The 21,287-nt window shown below is 54.1% G+C and overlaps 1 protein-coding gene across 2 annotated transcripts in view; it reads left to right on the forward strand.

Moving 5' to 3' along the window:
* Window positions 1-19,954, forward strand: part of DAB2IP (DAB2 interacting protein) — a 135,712-nt gene extending 115,758 nt beyond the window's left edge. The window contains exons 7-15 of one of the 2 annotated variants that reach the window (XM_086625000.1): window positions 775-919; window positions 5,028-5,264; window positions 6,871-7,072; window positions 7,692-7,870; window positions 9,451-10,324; window positions 13,130-13,282; window positions 16,872-17,074; window positions 18,114-18,201; window positions 19,787-19,954. In XM_086625000.1, coding sequence (XP_086481126.1) covers window positions 775-919; window positions 5,028-5,264; window positions 6,871-7,072; window positions 7,692-7,870; window positions 9,451-10,324; window positions 13,130-13,282; window positions 16,872-17,074; window positions 18,114-18,201; window positions 19,787-19,954 — 2,249 coding nt within the window. The remainder of the gene's footprint in view (window positions 1-774; window positions 920-5,027; window positions 5,265-6,870; window positions 7,073-7,691; window positions 7,871-9,450; window positions 10,325-13,129; window positions 13,283-16,871; window positions 17,075-18,113; window positions 18,202-19,786) is intronic. The other variant, XM_086625001.1, reaches the window with a different exon arrangement.
* The last annotated feature ends 1,333 nt before the right edge of the window (window positions 19,955-21,287 follow it).

The raw sequence follows: 21,287 nt of genomic DNA on the forward strand, positions 1-21,287 counted from the left end.
TCCCATCTGGACATGTGTCGAGGCGGTGGGAAGCATCCTCAGCTCAGGCAGCAGGGTCTGTGCCCAGGTGCCCCGGGGTGAAAGGAGGCACGAGAGCGAGGGGCTGGGGGTTCAGCCCACCGTGTGAGTCTCCACACGGGTGAGGAGCAGCCAGGCAGCAAACAGGAGTGCAGGGAAACCGAGAGAAATACTTTAATTTAATATTGTGTGATGTTCAGCTCAAAATAAACCAAGTAAATTGTTTCTTTCCTTTAATTACCTATTTCTCCTGTGAATCACACTGGCTCGTCAGCGCCAGGACACAGTCTGCAGTAGCAGCCATCCTACAAATAATTACAGAACTTGCCAGCATACTTCCTACCGGAGTAGCCCGAGGGAGCGTCTCTGGAGCTGGTGTAATGGGAGTCGGGGCAGGCCGAGGAAGCGGGTGCTTTGGCAGCAGAGTTCTGACGCAATAGCCCATAGCCACCGAGGCAGAGCTGCCAGATGGGGAAGAGGGATGAAACGTGCTTGTTGGGAGTCCAGGTGCCTTTCTCCAACATGTGCTGTATTGTTTTGTGAGCCCCCGTGGCAGCACCGGCTGCTCCTGGGTCCACTCGGAGATCCTGAGAGCTGGCTGGGGCACAGCCCACCCTGGGAGCCACCATGGCTTCTGCCCGGGCAGTGTCATGAGGTGGAGGTGAGCTGCTCGGGCACAGGGGCTTACCAAAAGAATTGCTCGAAGGCTGCATCTCTCATGTCCCCAAAACCCATCACCGACTGTCTGTTTTACAGGGGAATTTATCAAGGCACTGTACGAATCGGATGAAAATTGTGAGGTGGATCCCAGTAAGTGTTCGTCTTCAGACCTTCCTGAACATCAGAGCAACCTGAAGATGTGCTGCGAGCTGGCCTTCTGCAAAATCATCAACTCCTACTGGTGGGTATCCCACAAGCATCGCTCCCCTCCCTGTGCCCTCAGCCAGCGCCGAGGTGGCACAGCTGCAGGGGACAAGGGTGGCAGCCACCCATCTCCAGGCTGTTGGTACCAGTCCCTTAAGCTGCGCTGATGGGCAACTCATTGGAGAGCTTTGGAGGCAGAGCTGGGGGCCGTGCCCGCGTCCTGTGGCACGTGAGGGCGTCCCAGTGGTGCAGGAGCAAGGGTGAGGATGGCCAAGGGCTGAGACAGCAGCTCCCGCTCAGCCAGAGTTTGCAGTATCTGCTTTGGGGGTGCAACAGCCTCACCGATTCCCCGTCACACGTGTTTTCAGCGGGTGATGAAGGGTTTCTGGAGCACAGACACGGGACACAGGGCAGCGGAGTCAAGGAACACAAAATGCCTTTGCCAGTGTGACAGTTCAGAGGGACTCGATGCCAACTGCGTACAAAAGTCTGGAACAAAGGGCAGAAATGCACATCCTGGGTCCCTTACCCATGTGATGATGCAGTCTGGCTCAGGCTGACGGGCTCTGCCTGCCCAGAGCATCAGGTGAGGTTTTGAGCTGCCCTGGAGCAGGCAGGGTCTGGGGCACTGCTCCTGCCTGCCAGGAAGCCGCACCAGCGCGGGGAGCTTTTGGTTAGGCAGGTGTGCTCTTGCTGCAGAGTGCAGGAGCCAGAGAGGATACTGCTCTTACTCCTGGGTTGCTGTTTGGCTCAACATCCCGCTTTCCTCCGGGTTAACCCCTCTCTCCCAGCCCCAGGGTGCTTGCAGAGATGGGAACGAGGAGCCCATTGCCTCCTTGGCCCAAGGCCTGGTATGCAGTTTGAGGCATTTCCTAGTTGGTTGTTCTCGGGGTAAAGGTTCTTGCAGCTAGTTGGGACAGGCCTGGATATGGAAAATTAATTGGAGTAAGGTCGTGATATCTCGTTGCAGTGGCTATCAGGCATAGCTGTGCTCATGGCCCTGGGGACTGGGAGTCCGTGGGTCTGTTACGGATGCTGCCTGCAAAGGTGACCTGAAAGGGGGAAAAAATGGGCTTAGGACTCTGTTGGAGAAATAAAAATACTTTCTTTCTGCTTCTTGATGACATACCCAGAGACTCTTGTCCTGATCATATGAGAGAATGATCCTTTTAGTCTTACTGCTGGATTTGCAGTCTTCCTGCTTAAAAGTCTGGGCTTAGTTTTTATTAATGTATTTAGTAGCAATGCTGTTGTTGCAAAACATCAGCAAAGGATGACACTGGAGGAAGGAAGTCTTTGATAATAAAGACTTCTCATTTCCCCCCCTGTCCCAGGGGTTGTACTGAGATCTGAAAACTCATTCTGGGTAATCTCCCAGGATACTGAGCGTGGCCTCCTGCAAGCCCAGGAAGGGAATTGCTTTTCCTGATACTGCTGGGGGAGAGAAGCAGCAGTGAGAGGCTCACTCAGACTTCCTTTATCTACCACAAATAAGCAAAGGGCAGATTTCTTTACAGGTATCCTGTACCTTATCCTGGGCCAATTAATAACTCTGACTCAGGAATGGCGTTTGCCTGCTTTCCCAGGAGCGATTCACTGCTTTTAGTCACCGGTGGATTATAATTGTTTGAATTAATGTCTTCCTAAAAATACCCAAAGCAGCACTAAAAGGTCATTCTAAAAACAGGCTTGAAAAGTGACCTAAGGAAAGTCAGGCATGCACGGGAAGCTTGTTCCTCCAGTCCTGCCTTTCCGAGGAAGGCTGGAGCAGCGGAGCTGCTGCTCTGAGTGGTTCCCCCTCGATCCTTTGTGCTCAGCGGTTCCTGGGGATTAATTGGGCTGACGAGTGTTTGGGATTGGCCAAGGTATCCTGACAGCTCATGATCTTGCTTTAAATAGAGCGCCAGAGTGTGCACGCTCATCTGCCGGAGAGAGTAGAGAGAGGAAGGAGGTTTACAATAACTGAAAATTGTTATAATTATGACATAATTTGGACATCTGGAAAGTTTCAGTGTAAGCAGAATTTCAGCATGTGGAAGCTCGTTACTGGAAGGTTGGGTAATGAATTACGGGCCCGTTTGTCACATAAAGCCAGCTAACTGAATTCCGTCCGCTGTTCCACAATTAAACTTTTATGGTCTCCAGGCTGCGGTAGTGAACAGTCCTCACGGGCTGTGTGCAGCCGGTACAGCCGTTTCCAAGGGTTTACTTTCCAGTAACTGTACAACCTGTCCTGATCATTCAAGCCTTAAATTGCTCAAAGGATTCTCCTGTTTCTGGGCAAATACCATGAAGTAAAAGGGCTTTGTCCAATTGTGTGGATCAAGCCAAAGAGGAGAATTTATCCAGCCAGAGATGTTGGTTAATGTTATTTATAAAGCACAGGGTAGAAAAAGCAAAAGCACGAAGCCAACACAGAGCAGAAGCTGAACGTGATGGTAGTGTTTGCCCAGCTCGTCCACGGAGCGTCACAGCCCATGTCAGAAGGTGGGAGAGGAACCTGAAAACGCGGAGCGCAGCTGCGTGGGCCCGTCCTCGCAGCAGTGCCGTGCCGAGGGGCTGCCCGGGGCGGGCAGTGCAGCGGGTGCCCGCTGGCTGGGTTAACAGCAGCACCCCTAAACCGGGAGCATGCACCGGGCAGTGCAGTCTGCAGCTGGCAGAGTAATGAAACGAGGGGTGAGGGCTCTGCAGAGGTGGGGGCACATGCCACGCTGGCGGACCACCAACACCACAGGTCCTGAACTCGGCAGCTGCGGCGAGGAACGGTCAGTTGGGCTTGATGAAGTGCATGTCCGCAGCACTGGGAAGCAGAGGCCGGAGGCCGGGGAGTGCCAGCGGCAGGAGGAGCACCCTCGTATCTGCCCGGAGACCTGGCCGTGCTGCCGCGGGCGCAGTGTGCACGGGCGGGTTCATCGCGCTGAGTGCTGCTCCAGTGCGGAGCCTCCCGCCTGGTTCTTGCTGCTGCTGCTGGACATGGATGGCATCTCTGGCCATGCCACCCCTATGGTTTTCTCTTCTTCCCGGCTCATGTGAGGTTGGGCCGCAGGGCAGTACGTCCCAGAGCGGGGGCAGGCCAGCGGGAAGCCAGCTGGCATAGCTTTGCTTCTCCCAGACAGTCCCTGCAGCAGAACTGGGAAACCGTCCTCCGCAGTGGCTGTTTGTTAAGGAGATTTATGGCCTAAAATGGATTCTGACCCCTCTTCAGTCTGCTTTTGTACCGTCCTGCTCTGTGGGTGAACAGCTCTGGTTTGGAAACAGAGAGGGTGGTTGCTGGCCAGGGCAGCCTCCGGGACGGGTGGGGAACTGAGTGCCAGGGACCCACCACCAGCCTGCTCCCGTGGTGGGAGTGTCCCACTGAATAAATAACACGTGCTGGGAACAGGATAAGGTGGGAGCAGGGAGCTGGGGATGGCCAGGCACAAACAGGCAGCAAGTTTCCCAGCGATAAGGGCTGCTGTGGCAAGTGTTTGCTGGCCCCGGGGGGATTGTGGCATCCAGGAAAGCCAGGCTGAGGTCTGTGCAGTTACAAGGCTGGAGTAACTGGTGGGGCTCCACGTTTGCACTAGTCACAGTGGGGTTTGATCCAGGTGCTTGAACAGGAGTATTACAATTTGCCCAGCCCCTCCCTTCAAGTTCCAGCCGTGCTGGTGATCCCGGTACTGCTGGTGTTTGCTGGTGGGTCTCACGATGTCGTGTTTCTCCAGGAGACACTCTCCACCTCTGTGGCTGAGCCTCCCCCAGTTTGAAGTGCCCTGTGATGCAGCCAACAGAAGTGATGAGCTACTTTGCACAGTTTGTTTCATCTCTCTGTCTTCCCAGTTTTCTGGGACTCTGGCACCCAGCACAACCAGGAACATTAATCTGATGAAAGCTGCTTCTCTTACAAGTTTACGGAGCAGGTTTGCTTTTTCCTGTGTGGTTTGAGTCTCCCGTCGGACACTCAGCAAAAAAGAAGGACGAGAGCCTGTGACTAGTGTGGCTGGCGGTGCTGCCGTGGATCGGGAGGGCGAGAGGGCTCTGCCATTGTTCAGGTCTGGGTGTCGCGCCCCGCGGCTGATACACACCAGGTTTGGTTACTGCTGTGTGGCAGTTGGAACGCTCTGGCCTTGAACTTGCCATCCCTGCGTGTCCTTCTGTCGTTTCAGTGTCTTCCCAAGGGAGCTCAAAGAAGTTTTTGCCTCATGGAGACAAGAATGCAGCAACCGAGGCCGCCCAGACATCAGTGAGCGACTGATCAGTGCCTCCCTGTTCCTCCGGTTCCTCTGCCCGGCCATCATGTCCCCGTCCCTCTTCAGCCTCCTGCAGGAGTACCCGGATGACCGCACCGCGCGCACTTTGACCCTCATCGCCAAGGTCACCCAGAACCTCGCCAACTTCGCCAAGTGAGCCGGGCTGCGGGAGCGGGAGGGGACAGGTCTGGAGAAGGGGAAGGAGACTCCGGGGTGTAGGCAGAGCCGTGGCTCCGGCATCGGGAGTCTCCTCCAGCCGCTCCTCTCCTCGATGGAAAGCGCCTGTTTGTTTCCTGTTGGCCTTTTCCCCCGTCTCTCTGGGACCCGTTCCCTCACTGTTGGGTCAGGGAGATCATTTGAGTTTCCAAAACAGGACATGTTTTATGAGCAGGAAAACAGGCTGTTCTGAGCGCCCTGGCAAGCGGGCGGGTGGCCACAGGAACGCCCTGGCACAGCCAGGCCCTTGTCCCGTGTTGGCTGCACGGGGCACAGCTGGCGGTGGTGCCCGACTGCCTCCTGGCAGACCCTGCCAGAACCCAAACACCAGCAATGGCGTGCATAGCTCAGGAGCTGGTGCTTTCCCTCCTGTGAGCTCTGGGACCTTCCCTGCTATTAAAATGCAGTTTTCTGAACTGGGAAGGTACGAAAGGAGGATGGGGACGTGGATGCTCTCAAGTTCTAACAAAGCCCCTTGGTTTGATGGAAACAAAGCGAGAGATTTCCGAAAATCTTTCCACTGGCTGCAGCTCTGAGCTACTTATCCTGAGCTCTGATAACAAAATGATGAGCTTTCTGAAACATGAATGGACAGTTTCTGTCTAAAGCTTCTTAGATTTGGAAACTAGCTTAGTTCCCAGTCAGGAACGCGCGTGCACGCGCGCAGGCGGAAGACATGCAAGTGTGTTACGCTTCATGACAGAAATTCTCTATATTCCTGACCGATCCCTAACTAAAGGGTTTTCAGATTTTCAGCACTTTGCAGGAAAGACTCTTTACCTAAGCTGACGTTAGTCAAGCCAAAGGGATCAAGCTGAGCTGTCCTGCCGACGGCGCGGAGCCAAGCCTCTCGCCGCATCGCTGGCAGTGGCACGGCACCAACCGCTGCTGGTGCCGCGGAACCACGAGGCCCTCCCTGTTGTGCACTAGATAAGACATGGAACTGAGAGCGAAGTCTGGCTGGAGCACTTGGAGGGTGGAAGGAGGTTGTGGGCAGCCCAAGGGGACAAACGGGCTGGCCCAGCTGCAGAGTGGCTCTGCAGGGTGATCCCCAGAGCGGTCGTGCCGGGGCAGCAGTGGCTGGCACTGCTGGCGTGAGCCTCCATGCCCGTGGGAGAGCAGGGAGAGTGCAGGATTCCAGCCGCCATCGTTCACTGGGCTTCAGCCACTTGATGGTGCTTGGCGCTGCGATTTCTTTATTTCCAGTGACAGGGCCTATTTCTGGAGGCTGTGCCCTGACCCAGCAGTAAGATACACTCCATTAACAAGACCAGCTTTGTTTCTCTAGCTTTCACCTTCATTTCTACTGCAGAGATGGCCTGCTGACAAGGACTTAGCTGGACTAGGCTGGAGTTAATTTTGATTCCATGATCAGTGAGGTGTACCAGGTGCCTGCTGGCAACCTGGGGCTCCCAAAGGCTTTGAAGGGTTCAGATGCCAGAGGAAGGCTCTGGCATTCTTCCTTGCGTATGCGCGTACCCGTTCTGTTGACTGCACTTCTGTTTACAGGATTTAGCTGAAATTCCTCTTGCTGTCTCGATAGGTTTGGCAGCAAAGAGGAATACATGTCGTTTATGAATCAGTTCCTGGAACACGAATGGACTAATATGCAGAGATTTCTGCTGGAGATTTCCAATCCCGAAACCATCTCAAACACAGCCGGCTTTGAAGGCTACATTGACCTGGGCCGGGAACTGTCCACTTTGCACTCGCTGCTCTGGGAGGTCATTTCTCAACTGGAGCAGGTATCTGGGGGGATCGCTGGGACAGGCTTTGGGGGAAGCCCAGTTGGCCAGTACTGGGCATATGTACCACCCCACACACCTCCCCATGCCCAACAGGTGTCAATCCATGAGCTATATCTGGGCACAGCACAGTTGTTATCACCCTTAGCACTTCCCCAGCCTTTGCACATGCCGCAGAAGTAGCTCATTCCTTACATCCTTGTTTAAGGCAGGTGAGTATAGCTCTTTCCCTCCTCTGCTGTTTATCACTGGGAGATGAGGATGGAGGGGCAGGTGGGATGAGAAGGCAGAGCTGCTGATCACCAGGATTTTGTCTGTCCCAGTAGATTCAAAAGGTTTCTTTTTAATTAACAAGATTTTTGTCAAGAGACCTGGACCAGGCTCGGCTATAGGTGTCCTCCTCTGTATCTGAACTTTGTTAATCACGCTTGCTTCCTCTGTCCCACAGCAGCCAGCAGTTTCTAAGGGACATCCCATAGCCTCAGCAGTGGGGGTAAATGATGGAGAAAATATTTTTAATGTGATTCACTGAAGAGACTGTCCAGCAGCTGGCAAAGCCCACAGTTCTCTAGCAAAAATACAAGATGTTGGTAGTAATTCTGCTCTCTTTTCTGCCCAGGGCACTGCAACAAAACTTGGGCCTCTGCCTCGGATCCTGAGGGATGTCAACTCGGCACTCAGTAACCCGGCCTGCGTGCAGGTCTCGGTCACGACCGATCACGCTGCGTCCACGCCTAATGCTGGCAACAGCATCTCCGCGGGGCTGCAGAAAATGGTGATAGAGAATGACTTATCTGGGTAAGAGCATAAAGGTGGCCTGGCCACGGACCAGGGCAATGCTGAATCTGCATCTGCTGCCAAAATCTGAGCACCTGCAGGGACAGGCAGGACAGGGTATAGTGTGGGATTGCCTGATCCATTGACTGGGCTTTCCGATGGCAGAACCGGTACTGGCTGTAGTTCAGCCCTGAATCCAGGCAAAGCAGTGGGCAGTGGTGTGAGCACGTGGCTCCATTCTGGGTCCCTTCAGAGCCAGAACTGGGGATGTGGTCTGGGAAATCCAGAACTTGGCAGTTCTGGTCTCAGCTGTTGAGCAGTGGCTGCAGAAGCGAAATGTTCATCCTTTGAGGACTTGAGGGCTTGTTTTTGCTGACCTCAAAGCGATGAATTCGTTCGTTAGGTCTCTGACTATGCCAGGTTTATAGGATTGACTTTATCCATCTTTGTAAGATATAGAGTATGTGCTGAATTCACTGAGGTCTGAATCCAGACATTTGTCCAACAGCTGCCAGGACATAGAGGCCTAACAATGAATTCCAGTCTACTCTGTCCAGTTTTATAATACTGGGTGTTGGTAGTGCTGAGCAGTGACTCACAGACACAGTCACCTAACGTGCTTTTTGGCCTAATTATGTAAGGAGTTTCCTTCATGGGGAAGATGACTCTGTTGCAGACCTATAATGTTTCTGTTTGTGGAAAATGAAATGGAGCCCACACAAACTGAAAGGCTGTGCTAGTGAAATAGTTTGTAAGTGGAAACTACATAATATTTAACAGTTTAATTAGGAATGAAAGGCAGCAGTGGTGCTGGACTTGTTCTAATCAGAGCTTTCATCTCTAATGCTTCCCAGCATGAAGTACAATTATTTAAATCTAGAGCTGTGGAGGATCTCTGACAATATGCTTTCACCCAAATACTTGCTTACAATGCACCATCTTTGATCAGCAGTATATTCACATTAAGCTACTGCAAAGCTCTTTCTTCCTATCCCCAAGAAATCAATATTGCATGAACGCGTGTTACAGCAGGAGGAACGGTGGGTAACCTTCAGTCGTTGGGCTTTAGCTCTGCTGTTAGAGCTCAGCGTCTGACCTGTGGAGGCCTGGCATGGATCAGGCCCCCACGGTGCTCCATGCTGTGCCAATACTGGCCAGGGTGCCTGCGGGAGCTCACTGCCCAGGTCCAGAGCAGGGACACGGGAGCGGCGTGGAAACTGGAAGCAGAAAGGGTGACACGTGCTGTTGGCGCGATGAGCAGATCCAGCAGGGGAGGCAGAGCCCCCAGGAACGTGTCCGCGATGCCGCCGGCACAGCGCGGTGCCCTCACACGCGCCCGGTGCCCCTTCCTCGCCCGCCTTCACCTGCGCTGGGCCCGGGGCTCCCGCACACCGCTCCGTGCTCCCGCTGCCCCGCGCCGTCCCTCCCGCAGGCAGCCCTGGCCCCCGCCGCAGGGGCTGGGTCCCCTCCCTGTCCCGCACGGCTGCGCCCCGCTGATTTCTTCTGAGTGATTTCGTTTTCCTGCTCCGGCGCAGCATTCACAACTCTTCTTTTTTGTTTTGTTTTCCTCTCCTCTTCCTTACGCACTGACTTCCCCGCAGTCTGATAGATTTCACACGGTTACCATCTCCAACCCCTGAAAACAAGGACTTGTTTTTTGTCACAAGGTCTGCTGGGGCGCAGCCCTCGCCTGCCCGAAGCTCCAGTTACTCAGAGGCCAATGAGCCCGACGTGCAGATGTCTAATGGCAGCAAGAGTTTGTCCATGGTGGACTTGCAGGACAATCGGCTCTTGGACAGCGGGGCCAGCGCGCCCGGCACGGCTGACTCCCTCAATGACAGTCAGTCGTCCCTCGGGCAGTTGCAGGGCGTATGGACCACGCGGACTCAGCAGAGCAGCGTGACGGGCATGGCCACCGTGCGCCGGGTGGGCCAGCCCCCCACCACGCCGAGTGGCGAGAGCGCGCCGGGCCGGCCCCAGCTCCTGGCGCCCCTCTCCTTCCAGAACCCCGTCTACCAGATGGCCGCCGGGCTGCCGCTCTCGCCCCGTGGGCTGGGTGACTCCGGCTCCGAGTGCCACAGCTCGCTCAGCTCCCACAGCAACAGCGAGGAGCTGACGGCCAACAAGCACGGCTTCGCCGCGCCTGCCGCCGGCGAGGAGTTTGCCCGCCGGCCGGGGGAGCTGGCCCGCCGGCAGCTCTCGCTGACGGAGAAGGGCGGCCAGCCCACCGTGCCACGGCAGAACAGCGCGGGACCGCAGCGGCGGATAGACCAGCCGCCCCCGCCGCCCCCGCCGGTCACCCGCGGCCGCACGCCGCCCTCCTTGCTGAGCACGGTCCAGTACCAGCGACCCTCCAGCGGCAGCATGATGTCCTCCTCGCCCGACTGGCCCGGCAGCGGGGCTCGGCTCCGGCAGCAGTCCTCCTCCTCCAAGGGCGACAGCCCCGAGATGAAGCAGCGCACGATGCACAAGCAGGTGAGTTCGGGGACGTGGAAGGGGCCGGGCAGGGTCAGCCCGTGGACTTGGAGACAAAATGGGTGGTTGGGGATTGCGGCAGTGGGAGAGGACTCAGTGCCAACTCTGTGGCCTCGCAGGTGGGGACGTACTTTGGCTCTTGCACCCAGCGTGGCCAGAGACAGAGGCCCTCCAGGGACGGGGATGCAGACCAGTGCCCATTCTCCGTGTTCCTGCGTTGGGTGGCACGTTGGCGGGTGACTGCCGCAGGGCGGTCGGTGGCAGAGACACGAGGGCGATGGCAGCCACGCCTCTGTCCTGCGCTACCATCTTGTCACTGCTTTGCCTCTCCATGCCCAGGCTCTCATCCCATGCCATAGTCAACCCGACACCATCTCCTAGACTTGCACCAGGCCCTAATCTTCTCTTGTATCTCAGAGTCTCCCTGCTGCTGCTCCTGTCCCAGCAGAGCCAGGCACTCCTGGACACTCCTGCCTGTTTGCTCTGCAAGACCCTCCTGTAAGTGCACCTGGGGAGGTGAGAGTGGTATGGAAGGACCGTGCTCCCCACGGAGAGGGATGTTCCTGCTGCACAGAGCTCGGCAGCGATTCAGGTCCCAGACCGCTTGCTGGTCTGTGCAGAAATAAATGTCACTATTGGCGGTGCTCAAATCGAAAGCAGCAGGTCGCAGATCCAGGGCCCTCTGGTTCTCCTGACATGGATAAATTGTTTTTCTAGTGTTCATTTATTCATTCTACATTTCAGAACTAACTCTATAGAAAATGAACACAGTAGGGCCTCTCAGTACCAAAAGGAAGAGTTTTAAAAGTAACGCAAACCCGGAGAACGTGGACAACTGACGAGAGCTGGCTGCGGCTCAGCCCAGACGCAGCGTTCAAGCACCGTTCAGCAGTAGGTGTTGAAGGAGCAACAGAGTCGGTGGCACTGCCCCTCCGTGACAAGGCGGCCGTGGAGGCCTTTGGCAGTGCTGCCCGCGGAAAGCTGTTTTATCAGCCCCGTCCGGAGCTGTTGTGCGCGTACGGTATCGATCCGTAAGCGCTGACATTAGCAAGCATGCCGTGTAGCAGCATTTGTGTAATGTGGATCAATACTCATTAGGTGCAGAGGGCACAGAGCTCTGCAAGCAGCAGAGTTTCTTCCAGAAAGGCAACACTGAACTCCACGTGACCTTTGGAAAGCCCTGGCCAAGTTGTGTTTGCAGATCTTTCCTCCACCCACCCCTATTGTCCTCTCAAAGTTTCTCTCAAGACCTGAAGTCCTCAGAACGCCTCTCCTCCCCTTAATCTGCACATTGCACTTGTGTGTTAGCAGCGTCTGGGAAACTGCCCGCTCATAGCTGGTGGTATTCAATGCTCTTTGAGAACAAAGAAATCTCCTTTGGTGGCCATTTCAGTAGAAGTCCATGAACCTCGTTTCTGCCAGCCAGAAGCGCTTCCGCTACTTCTGTAAGTTCATCTGCTGAACTGACTTCCAAACTGCCCCAGTCCGGATCAGATGTCCTTTTTTATTTCTTCAGAGAAGGAAGAAAGGGGCAGAAGTGCCCTTGCACAGTGTGCTGAGCTGTGTTTATTGGCATCCATTACCAGTGGCCTTTACACTGTGCTGCTGAAATGAGCTGAGGTGGCCACTGCTCCTTGAAGCCAGAAGTTCTGAGCAGCCACCACAGGTACAGTGCCCGAGCTGGAGATGCAAGAAAAAGCAGAAGGCCACAAGCCGGGTGAGGATTTAGAGCAAGTGATGTTTGTGACCTAAGTCTGAAACTTCTGATTTAAAATTCTGGAAGTGGAAGACCAGTCTGGAAGATGGCATGGGAAGGCCTCCAGCCACAATGAGGTGATTAAACCAGTCCCGACTCCTTCCGAGTACGGAACGTCCCATTCTGCTGCTTGCCAGTGACGGGGTTTCTCTACTGTCCAGAGGTTTGAATGAAGGAGAAAGTCCCCAGCATTTTGGACTTACTAACTTGAATTCCCTCGACCAAGTCATCTCGATCCCTTGCGTTCATCCAAGAAACTGTTTACTGCAGTTTATATTGAGCCAGGATGGAGGGGAAATAACTAGAGATACACTTCCTCAACCTTGTAATGTGGCTGGAAAATATTTAGGCAGTGCTGTTTGCAGTCCCTGCCCCAGCTGGGGCTGAAAAGCAGCAGTCGTGGCTCCAGCTCACTGCCCGTGGGACAGCACTGCTCCTCCTCCCATTGCTGCCTGAACAGGCTGAGGTGAACTGCTGAGATCATTTAGACCTCTCCAGCATCGTAAGTGTAGCCCCAGCCAGAAAGAAAACATTTCTTTTCCAAGAAGGAATGCATGACCAAAAGCAGCGCTTCAGTTTGCAGATCTGGTTTTAGCCGTACAAAACCTCCCAGCAAGCAGAAAGGCGGCTCAGTAAAAGAGGCCGAAGAGTTGTGGGAAGTCTCTGCTTGCAGAGGGAATATCCCACGTCGAGCCACTGCGTTTGCCTGCAGCTCTGTGCTCCCCAGGTCCTGTCCTCCCGAGGCGTAGGACCTGCTCAGAAACCCGCGCCCCTCTCTTCCAGCAGGACCCCGCTGCAGCACAGCTCTTTGTGGGGAGGCGCAGGGAAGAATTTGGCCCGTGAAAGGCTGTTGGACCTAAAATAACACAAGGTGCAGAGCAGGAGTTGTTCTACCCCGCAGCCCCGACCACTCTGGGAGCTCAGACTTGTCTGGGGCTGTTGGAGCAGCATGGGAGAGGGCTTGCTTGGAAGGAAATTCTCTCTCTCCAGCTTCATGACCATTTCTGTTACAGGTTTTTCTTTTGTTATGGTTGTATGTTTCATTGTAGGCCCCTTCTCCTGTGAACCCCAATGCCCTGGACCGCACTGCTGCTTGGCTTTTGAATATGAACATGCAGTTTTTAGAAGATGAAAGCATTGACCCAGATTCCAAGCACAGGGATAAGCTCAGGAATAAGGACGAGCTCAGCCAAGCAGAAAAGGTAAAACCTGATTGGATCGAAACAAGTTTCTAAATAGAGAGAGGATTTCCTTGAATGTCGTTCATCTGAGCACCTTGGGGACCAGGTGGGCTATGTGGCACGTCCCTGCCCAGGAGAGGGGTCTCAGGTCACTCTGTGCCTGGCTGCTCAGCTTCACAGGGCACTTCTGGGGAAGGTTTGGGAGGTTTTTCACACACTCAGTGACTGGAATTACCCTCTGATGAGAGCAAGTAAGAAAAACAGGAGCCAGGAATCAAGTGGTGGTGCTGCTCTGCAGCAAACTGACACCAGCCAGAGCCTGTGACTTGCCCCATTCCTACTGCCCCCGGCTGCAGGGGGAGAAAGCTTAAACACTGAATTCAGCATACCTGTGAAAGATGAGAGTAAGGACCAGGCAGCTTCGTGCCTCACAACAGGGCCATGTAGCACGAAGCAGATCCCATATCAAAAGGCTGTAAAATAGACCTAAAAATTCAGATTCTCTGCTCAGAGACAGCTCTGGGGCCTGGCGTGACTTCAGTGGTGCAGGGACACTGCCCCGAGCTCATGGCCATGTCACACGCTGAGGCCTGAGTAGCCTGGGGGGTGACAGGAGGTCAGTTCTGCAGTATTCCGTGGGAGAGGCAGGGAAGAGACAGAGTAGGCCTGGCCTAGGGGTGGAGAAGGAGGGTTTGAAATAGGGATCCAGCAGCCAGGAGCTGAGAAGATCCCATCTTTGCTGATTGCTGCTTCTGCAAGATGCTTTCTCAGCAGCGTGGCTCTGCCAGGACCGCTGCAGCTGGGCACAGTTAGCGTTTGGGATGTTTTTTCAATGTGCTTCTCTTCTGCTACATCAGCCACACGTTACCCCCCTCATCCCACAGAACTGCAGACATCACCCTCCCCAGACCTCTTTCCTGTTTTTCCAGCACAGACATGTTTCTGCTTCTGTTACGATAGCCTTCCTGTCCTCATTTTGCTGTGCTGTGCCATTTTGGGACTGTCACCTGTTAACATTCAAGTGAAATGCCGAAGGCGGGTATCGCAGGGACTGGGAGGTACAAGGTGACAGCTCCCAGGAGCAGCCTGGCAGAGTTTTGTGAGAGTTCAGCCCATCTCTTAGCATCTGCCTGCTCCTTGGGTACTCCTGGAAATACACAGACAGGTACTGATCAGGTAGCAGCTGACACAGAAAAACGTACCTGTTCAGCAGTTTGTTTGCAGAGGTGCAGAAGCCGTGAGTAGCAGCGGAGCAGGGACACCAGTAGGCAGCAATGGGAGAGGAGGCATCCTCGGACCGGTGCGTCAGGCACTGCGTTACGGCTGCGTTTGGTCATGGAAGGGCTCAGCGCTCCTTGGGGTGCGCGTGGGGCCGCAGTGCACGCTCTGCCGCTGGGGCGGCACCGGAGCCAGGTGAAATGCCGAAGGAGCACACGCTAAGGAACGTGTGCTGGCCTTCCTCCAGCTCCCGCAGGCAGGCAGATGGCCCTCCGGCGTGGGCACGGTGCGTGCCAAGCGTTGTCACCGATCCCATTCCTGGCACCTTTTCCTGTGAAACGGGCTCAGCTTTTACCAAGTGGGCACTCCCAGGGACTGTGCTGTTCCCGTGCTGGCCTGAGGGGCCCTTGCCCCCCCAGGACATGCCGGGCTCGCCCCGTCCTGTGCGGGGCCCTGCTCTGGGTAGACAGTGGTGGGATTACGAACTCCAACAGTATTGCAGCACACCGGTCCCTGTCCCAAGGTCGGAGGGAGCCCCCACCCCCAGGGGCCGCGCTCTCATTCCCATGCAGCATCTTTTGTTCCTTTGCTGTCCCATCAGTCGCTGCCATTACAGATCACCATTAGCATAATCTCTCTCCCCATTACTGTGAGACGTGAATGGTGACCGAGAATGAGACAAGTGTTCTAGAGACAGGAGCGACTCCTCCGGGCTCTGAGGCCTCTCCTGCTATCACTTGCGCTCACTTACGCTGCTCCTATTTTAAGGCTAGGGTAGGTATTTAATCTTTCCTGTTCAAGCAACTCCCTTCTGTCTGACTTTAGTGCTTCTGTGCCACTGTATGGGCCTTTGTGCTCCCTCATGGCTCCAGGTGACGCGTGTGAACTGTGTCGTTCCAGTGCTGCAGTAAAAGCTTTGCTAAAGGAAAACCGGAGTGCTCTGTTGTGCCTGTCCCTGCGCAGGCAGGAGGAGCTCAGAGGTCCTGCCCGTCCGCCAGCCACGGCACCGATACGTCGGCCATTCACAAGACCATCAGCATCCTAAATTTTCAGTCCCTGGGAGTTACAGTTACCTGTGCTGTCAGCCGGTCCGTTAGTGGAGTGATGTTGGGAAAACAACGTGGATGTCCCTGGGCTGGGGCTCCGGCTGACCGTACGCGGGCAGCAGCCTGGCTGTCTTCCCCTGCCCAGGAGCTGGGTGGTGGGTCAGACCCCCCCAGCGGGACTCTCAAAACTGGGACACAGCAAAGTCCATCGTTTGAGGGCTCACACAGGCGGTGATGGCCGAAGGGGAAGGCCATGTTTGCAGCCGACCGAGTTAAGAAACAATTAAGCACGTTTCTGTCAGGTCAGGAATAACATTTGCAGCTTTGTAACAGATTTCACGACTCAAATGGAAGTCTCTTTCCTGAATCTGACTCTTTAAAACAGCTTTTCAAATTATCAGCTGTATGTTAATTACTCTCACATTATTCCAGTTGAGATTTTTTTTTTAAGACTATTTCCAAAGATAATTTTTTGAAATTGAAGTGGGGATTTGTTTGTACAGATACACACTAGATTTTCCTTTAGCAAAGCAAGTCGTGCTGAATGCCATGCTTCTGCAATAGCTGAGCCCAGTTTTACTGAGTTAGAAAGCTCCTAATTTTTTTGATTGCTTCATGTGATAATTCTGCTGCTGATTTTTAGCTTCATCTGAATGAACAGTACAACTGTGGGATCTTGGCTTCATGCAGCAGCTCTGCTTGGATTGAGCCCTGGTTGGACATCTGATTGGGTTGTTTAAAGTGCTGGGCCCCAGAAGGCAGCAGTGGTCCCTGCCCCTGCCCATGCCAGCGATGCCCTCGCCTCGATGCAGGGTTACCGCTTTGTGCCGAGGTGGCAGTGCCCGTCGTCGGGTGCTGCTCAGAGCCCACTGCCTGGCACGAGGCAGCACTAGCGGCTCGTACTTGGCTTCCAGCACGTCCAGAGCACCCACATTTATTGTTGTAGACTGAAGAGCTCCTGTGTAAACCCAAAATCCCACCAGTGCAGCTTCTCCTGCCTGCGTTTAGCCCTGCGCTGTCGGTGTGAGGAAGATGCCAGATGCGTTTGCCATTCGCTCGCTCTAACCTGCATTCCCATGTGAAATGCCAGACTCTGCTAACAACCCATTCTCTGAACCTGCCAGTGACCTGCCCGCCCCGTGGAACGCAGCATCGCTCCTAGCGCAGTGTGGAGAAGACTGAAGAGGAGGTGTCGGCAAGCGGGGTTGTCTGATACGGGTTTGCAGCTAGTCTGATGCAAGGAGAGGGGCATATCGGGTTATGGGGAAACCCTGGCGAGGGCAAAGCCCTCTAGGTAACATGCCACATGTGTTTTCTCCTCCTGTGTCTGTCCTTGCATGCCGTAGTACCAGCAGGACCTAGTGGTGCTGCAGGACAAGCTTCGCATCTCCAACAAGAAGCTGGAGGAGTATGAGACCCGCTTCAAATGCCAGGAGGAGACAACGCAGAAACTGATGCTGGAGTACCAGGCCAGGCTGGAGGAGAGCGAGGAGCGGCTCCGGAGACAGCAGGAGGATAAGGAGATCCAGATGAAGGGCATCATCAGCAGGTACAGGGGAGATGGGAGTGCTGGAGACGTCAATAAGGCAGGTGGCCTGGCTGGCATTAGAGCTGACCCCTGCTCAGGAGGATCAAGTCTCCCTGGAGGTGCAGGCAGGCTTCCATGTGGGTCTTCCAGCATTTATTCACTTCCTGCCCTTCTGAGTTACAGCTCCTGGGAAGGATTTCAAACTCTGACTCTTTGGGTCCCCCCGTCAGTGTTACCTGGGTGGGACAAGGAGAACCCTTACATTTTCCTGATTGACAAAGGCAAAACTTGAGGAGGAGAGAGCTGGCAGCCCACCCCAGTTCTCAGAGGATCTGGCAGGCTTACTCTTCTGTTTATATGAGCAATGGATATAACAATCAAAACGTTCTTTTCCTGATGTTTAGCTAAAGATCTCATCATCATCCCATTACTCCTAGCTGTAAATCCCTTTCTCCCACCCAATGGGATGTGGTGTTTATGTTTGTCCAGGAGATAGACTGTTGCAGTGCAGCAACTGCACCTTCACCTGAGCCAAGCCAACTTAGTGCTTAGTCAGCCCTCATAAATGGGTCAGTCTTCATTGTTCCGTGTCACTTAAGCTTTGGGACAGTCTGCTGTAGAGATCTCTAGAGGAGAGTAGGAGCCAGAAAAAAGACTAGTTCTAAACTATTGGTTTGTGTGCAAGTGTGTAAGATAAGGTAGTGTGTAAGATAAGGTGGTGCCAATGACTGCCTCCTTTGTGCTCAAACGCACAGCCGTGGGTCCTGGAGCGTCTCAGCGTGTGCCTCAGCGTTGCCATTTCAGATGAGGCAGTTTGACCTGGTGGGGATGATGGGGGCTGCTATGTGAGGCCATTTCCACCTGTAGACTATTTCACATCTCTTCCCTATGTGCTTCAGAGATGTAGAACACCCCTTTGCTTCCTTGGGGTCCACAACTAAACGAGGACAGGATCTGTATCATTCGCTCTGTGTGGCTGATTTAGATGTGTATGAGACTGGTATCTGGGCTTAGCAGAGCCCAACAAATGTAATTTTTTTCTTGTCTGTTCGACTACCAGGCTGATGTCAGTTGAGGAGGAGTTAAAGAAGGACCATGCAGAAATGCAGGCTGCCGTGGATTCCAAGCAGAAGATTATCGATGCACAGGTGAGTCCTCAATACCAAGGGCTGCAGCCACGCAGCAGTGCCAGCTGAAGCACAGCAAGACTGTGCGTGAGTGGGGTGGCAGCAGGCTGCAGTCAGTGCCAGAGCTGGTCAGACTTCAGCAGGATGCGATTTGTTGTCACAGCGTTGGTGTTCGTACGGCCATTTCCAGCCTTGGCGCTTGGCAGGCAGCACAGAGGATGTGGGGGGGTGGCAGTTTGTGGAAGTATCATGCCCACAGTTGGGTCAGTTTGTGGAAGGATCATATCCTCGTTGGCTCAGTCTGAGGTCTCCAGAGCTTTGCTTGGTGCTTCATGTTCCAGTAATGCTTGCAGGACCTGGAAACAAGGAACACAAAGACTGCCCCGGGCAAAGCTAACATGTTTTTTCAGCCTCTGGGTTGTACCTTCAGGATCGGGAAGCTCAGTTATTGCTATAGATTACAATGGCAGAGGAGCATCAGATGATGGATGCAAAACATGATGCTTGGAAAAGAGAATCTGAAAATACGGTCCATAATCTTTTAATTTGTCTAGGCAGAGATCAGCATTTCTCAGCAGCGAGGCCTTCCGACAGGTTGTGTCTAGGTGACAGGATATTCTAGGCTTACTCTTTACAACCCTATTAATCGCTTGTGAGTCACTGCTCATGACGAATTTACTGTATAGCTAATTAAAAAGGAGGTGAGCCAGTAGGAACTTTGTAAAAAGAATCGCTGTTTTTCTGCAGAGTAATTTGTTGAAAGCTAGTACATCCTCGTGTTCCCTTCCGCGTTCCGGCAAAGCCTGGCAGACCCAGGGGTGTCCGTACGGTGTGGGTGGTGCAGCTGCAGCAGCTCGTGACAGCCCGGCCCGTCTCGTGCCGCCTTCCATCTTACATGGGGGGCTCCTACCGTGAGCCACTCTGCCCTGTTCTCTTTTTGTCATCTCAGGCTGCACAATAATGTTGGGCATGTTCCTACGTGGACCTTGGAAGTTACACAGAGGCAACTTCCTGCGCCCCTCCGAGTTGGTCCGGTTCCCTCCCAGTAACAGCGGGCAGAGAGGGATGGTACTTGTTCAGGGTTGCAAAGAGCAGGGGTGGCAGGAGCAGGCTGCAGCACGGAGCCTCTTGCTCCCATCCTTACGATACTGCAATCGGTGAGAGTTGCCATCAAAGCCACCCTGGGAGGCCACGACTCATTTAAACTATTAATTTACACTAACAAAATCAATTAAACACTGACAGGAATAACTGTCTTGGGAGAGCTTGGTTTTAGGAAAGGAATCTTATCATCTTTGTAACAGCTGCAGTTAGAGCAAACAGTAGAATGAATTTCTGTGTAACTGAAGAATTAGAGAAGGTATGTTATCTCCGATTTCTTCAGGATGCTAAAATGAATTCAGCTCACATTCCACAGGCAACGTACGTTTGTGGCCCTGATAATAGCAGCGGGTTTCAAAAAACACACTTAAAAAAACACACCTGAGAATGCCAAAGAGAAACGTCCTGGTCCAAGAGGCCTCTGGGCCGCTGTCTCAGGACGTCACAGAGGGACTGGTCTCCGTGCCTTTCCGCTGACTGTTCCCCTCTGCCCCTTTGATTGCAGGAGAAACGCATTGCTTCCCTGGATGCTGCCAACGCACGGTTAATGAGTGCCCTTACTCAGCTGAAAGAGAGGTACAGCATGCAGACACGTAATGGGATCTCCCCCACAAACCCAACTAAATTGCAGATTACAGAGAATGGAGAATTCAGAAACAGCAGTAATTGTTAACCCGCGGAGGGTGCTGCCGCAGGAGAGGAGGCCTGGCCAGAGAGACCGTGCAGCAGCAGGTGTGAGCCGCGGCTTCAGAGAACGGCTGCTCTCTCCCCCGAGAACCCAGCTCCTCACCGCGGACGGCGCGCTTGACTGAGCCTTTGTGGGAGATGCTAATGCCAGCACCTTGAGGGGCCGGAGAGATGGAGTGTGAGATGAGTGGCATAAGGAAATAACAGATATTGGAGAATTGCTGTCACTGTTGGTTTTAAATCAGTGTTTAATGTTCAAACAAAAGTAACCTTTTCCTTCTAAACTGCCCAAAGGATATGCCTCACCCCTCCCAGCAAGGAATAACATCCTTGTCATTGCAGTAAGCGAAATAAAGGGAGCTGGGCAGCGCCTGCAGCAGGCAGCGGCCCAGTGAGTCCAGTTCAAGGGTGCTGCTGGACGTAGCCATACGAGGGACAGCCGTGATGCCTGGCCCGCTCCTCCTGTGCCTCCCTGTGGAGCACAGCCCTCTCCCAGAGCAAACCCCAGCCCAGCCCTCCGTCCCAGTGCGGCTTTTGTCAGGCCGACGACTTTTACAGGGTGACCGTCCACGGGGTATTCACGTGGCTAATTAGTCTTTAACTAACTCCGCCCGTACGGGAGCGCAGTGCAGCTGAGGGGTCAGAGTGCTCTGCGCAGGGTGGTTGCCAAAGGGGTGCTGTGTGGGGAGCCGCGACGGCCGGGCGGCGGCGAAGGGCATGCCTGGTGCTGCTGGGGCTGCCAGGGTCCCCGCGCAGCCCCGGGGAGCGGAGCAAGCCCAGGGCTCCGGCACGCAAGTGGAGGGAGGAGCTGGCACCCAGTGAACGGCGACTCAATCCCCTCAATTCCCCTCTACGGCTTCTCCTCTCTCACCAATAACGGGGAAGATTATTGCTATTATAAGCAATAGCCCCAGGGCACTGTCCCCCCACACACACTCTTCCAGACACAGAATAAAGTCACCATCACCTGAGCTCGGTCCCCGAGCTGTGGGTGAGGTTCAGGGGCTGGATTTCCTGGTGCCCGTTGTGGCAGAGGGGGAGCGAGGGGCTACACGGAATGGCCAGCGTCTTGCTTGACAAAGGGTTCCTTGTGGGGATGTAATGCCGAGATTTTTACTGTTTCTGGGGAGAAAAACAGACAAAGAAACAAGAAAAAGCCCTGAAGACCCATGAAGATCGGTAATTGTATTTCTTTTCTTTCACAGTATGCATTAGAAAAAAAAAGATCCCATTTTCTGGAATACTATCCTCTTTAAATTGGGAATGAGCACTGCATGGAAATTAACCGGCTCGAAGAATGTAAAACATGGTCATAAGGG

This window comes from Tauraco erythrolophus, chromosome 22, assembly GCF_009769465.1.
Source record: "Tauraco erythrolophus isolate bTauEry1 chromosome 22, bTauEry1.pri, whole genome shotgun sequence".
Taxonomy (NCBI): Eukaryota; Metazoa; Chordata; class Aves; order Musophagiformes; family Musophagidae; genus Tauraco; species Tauraco erythrolophus.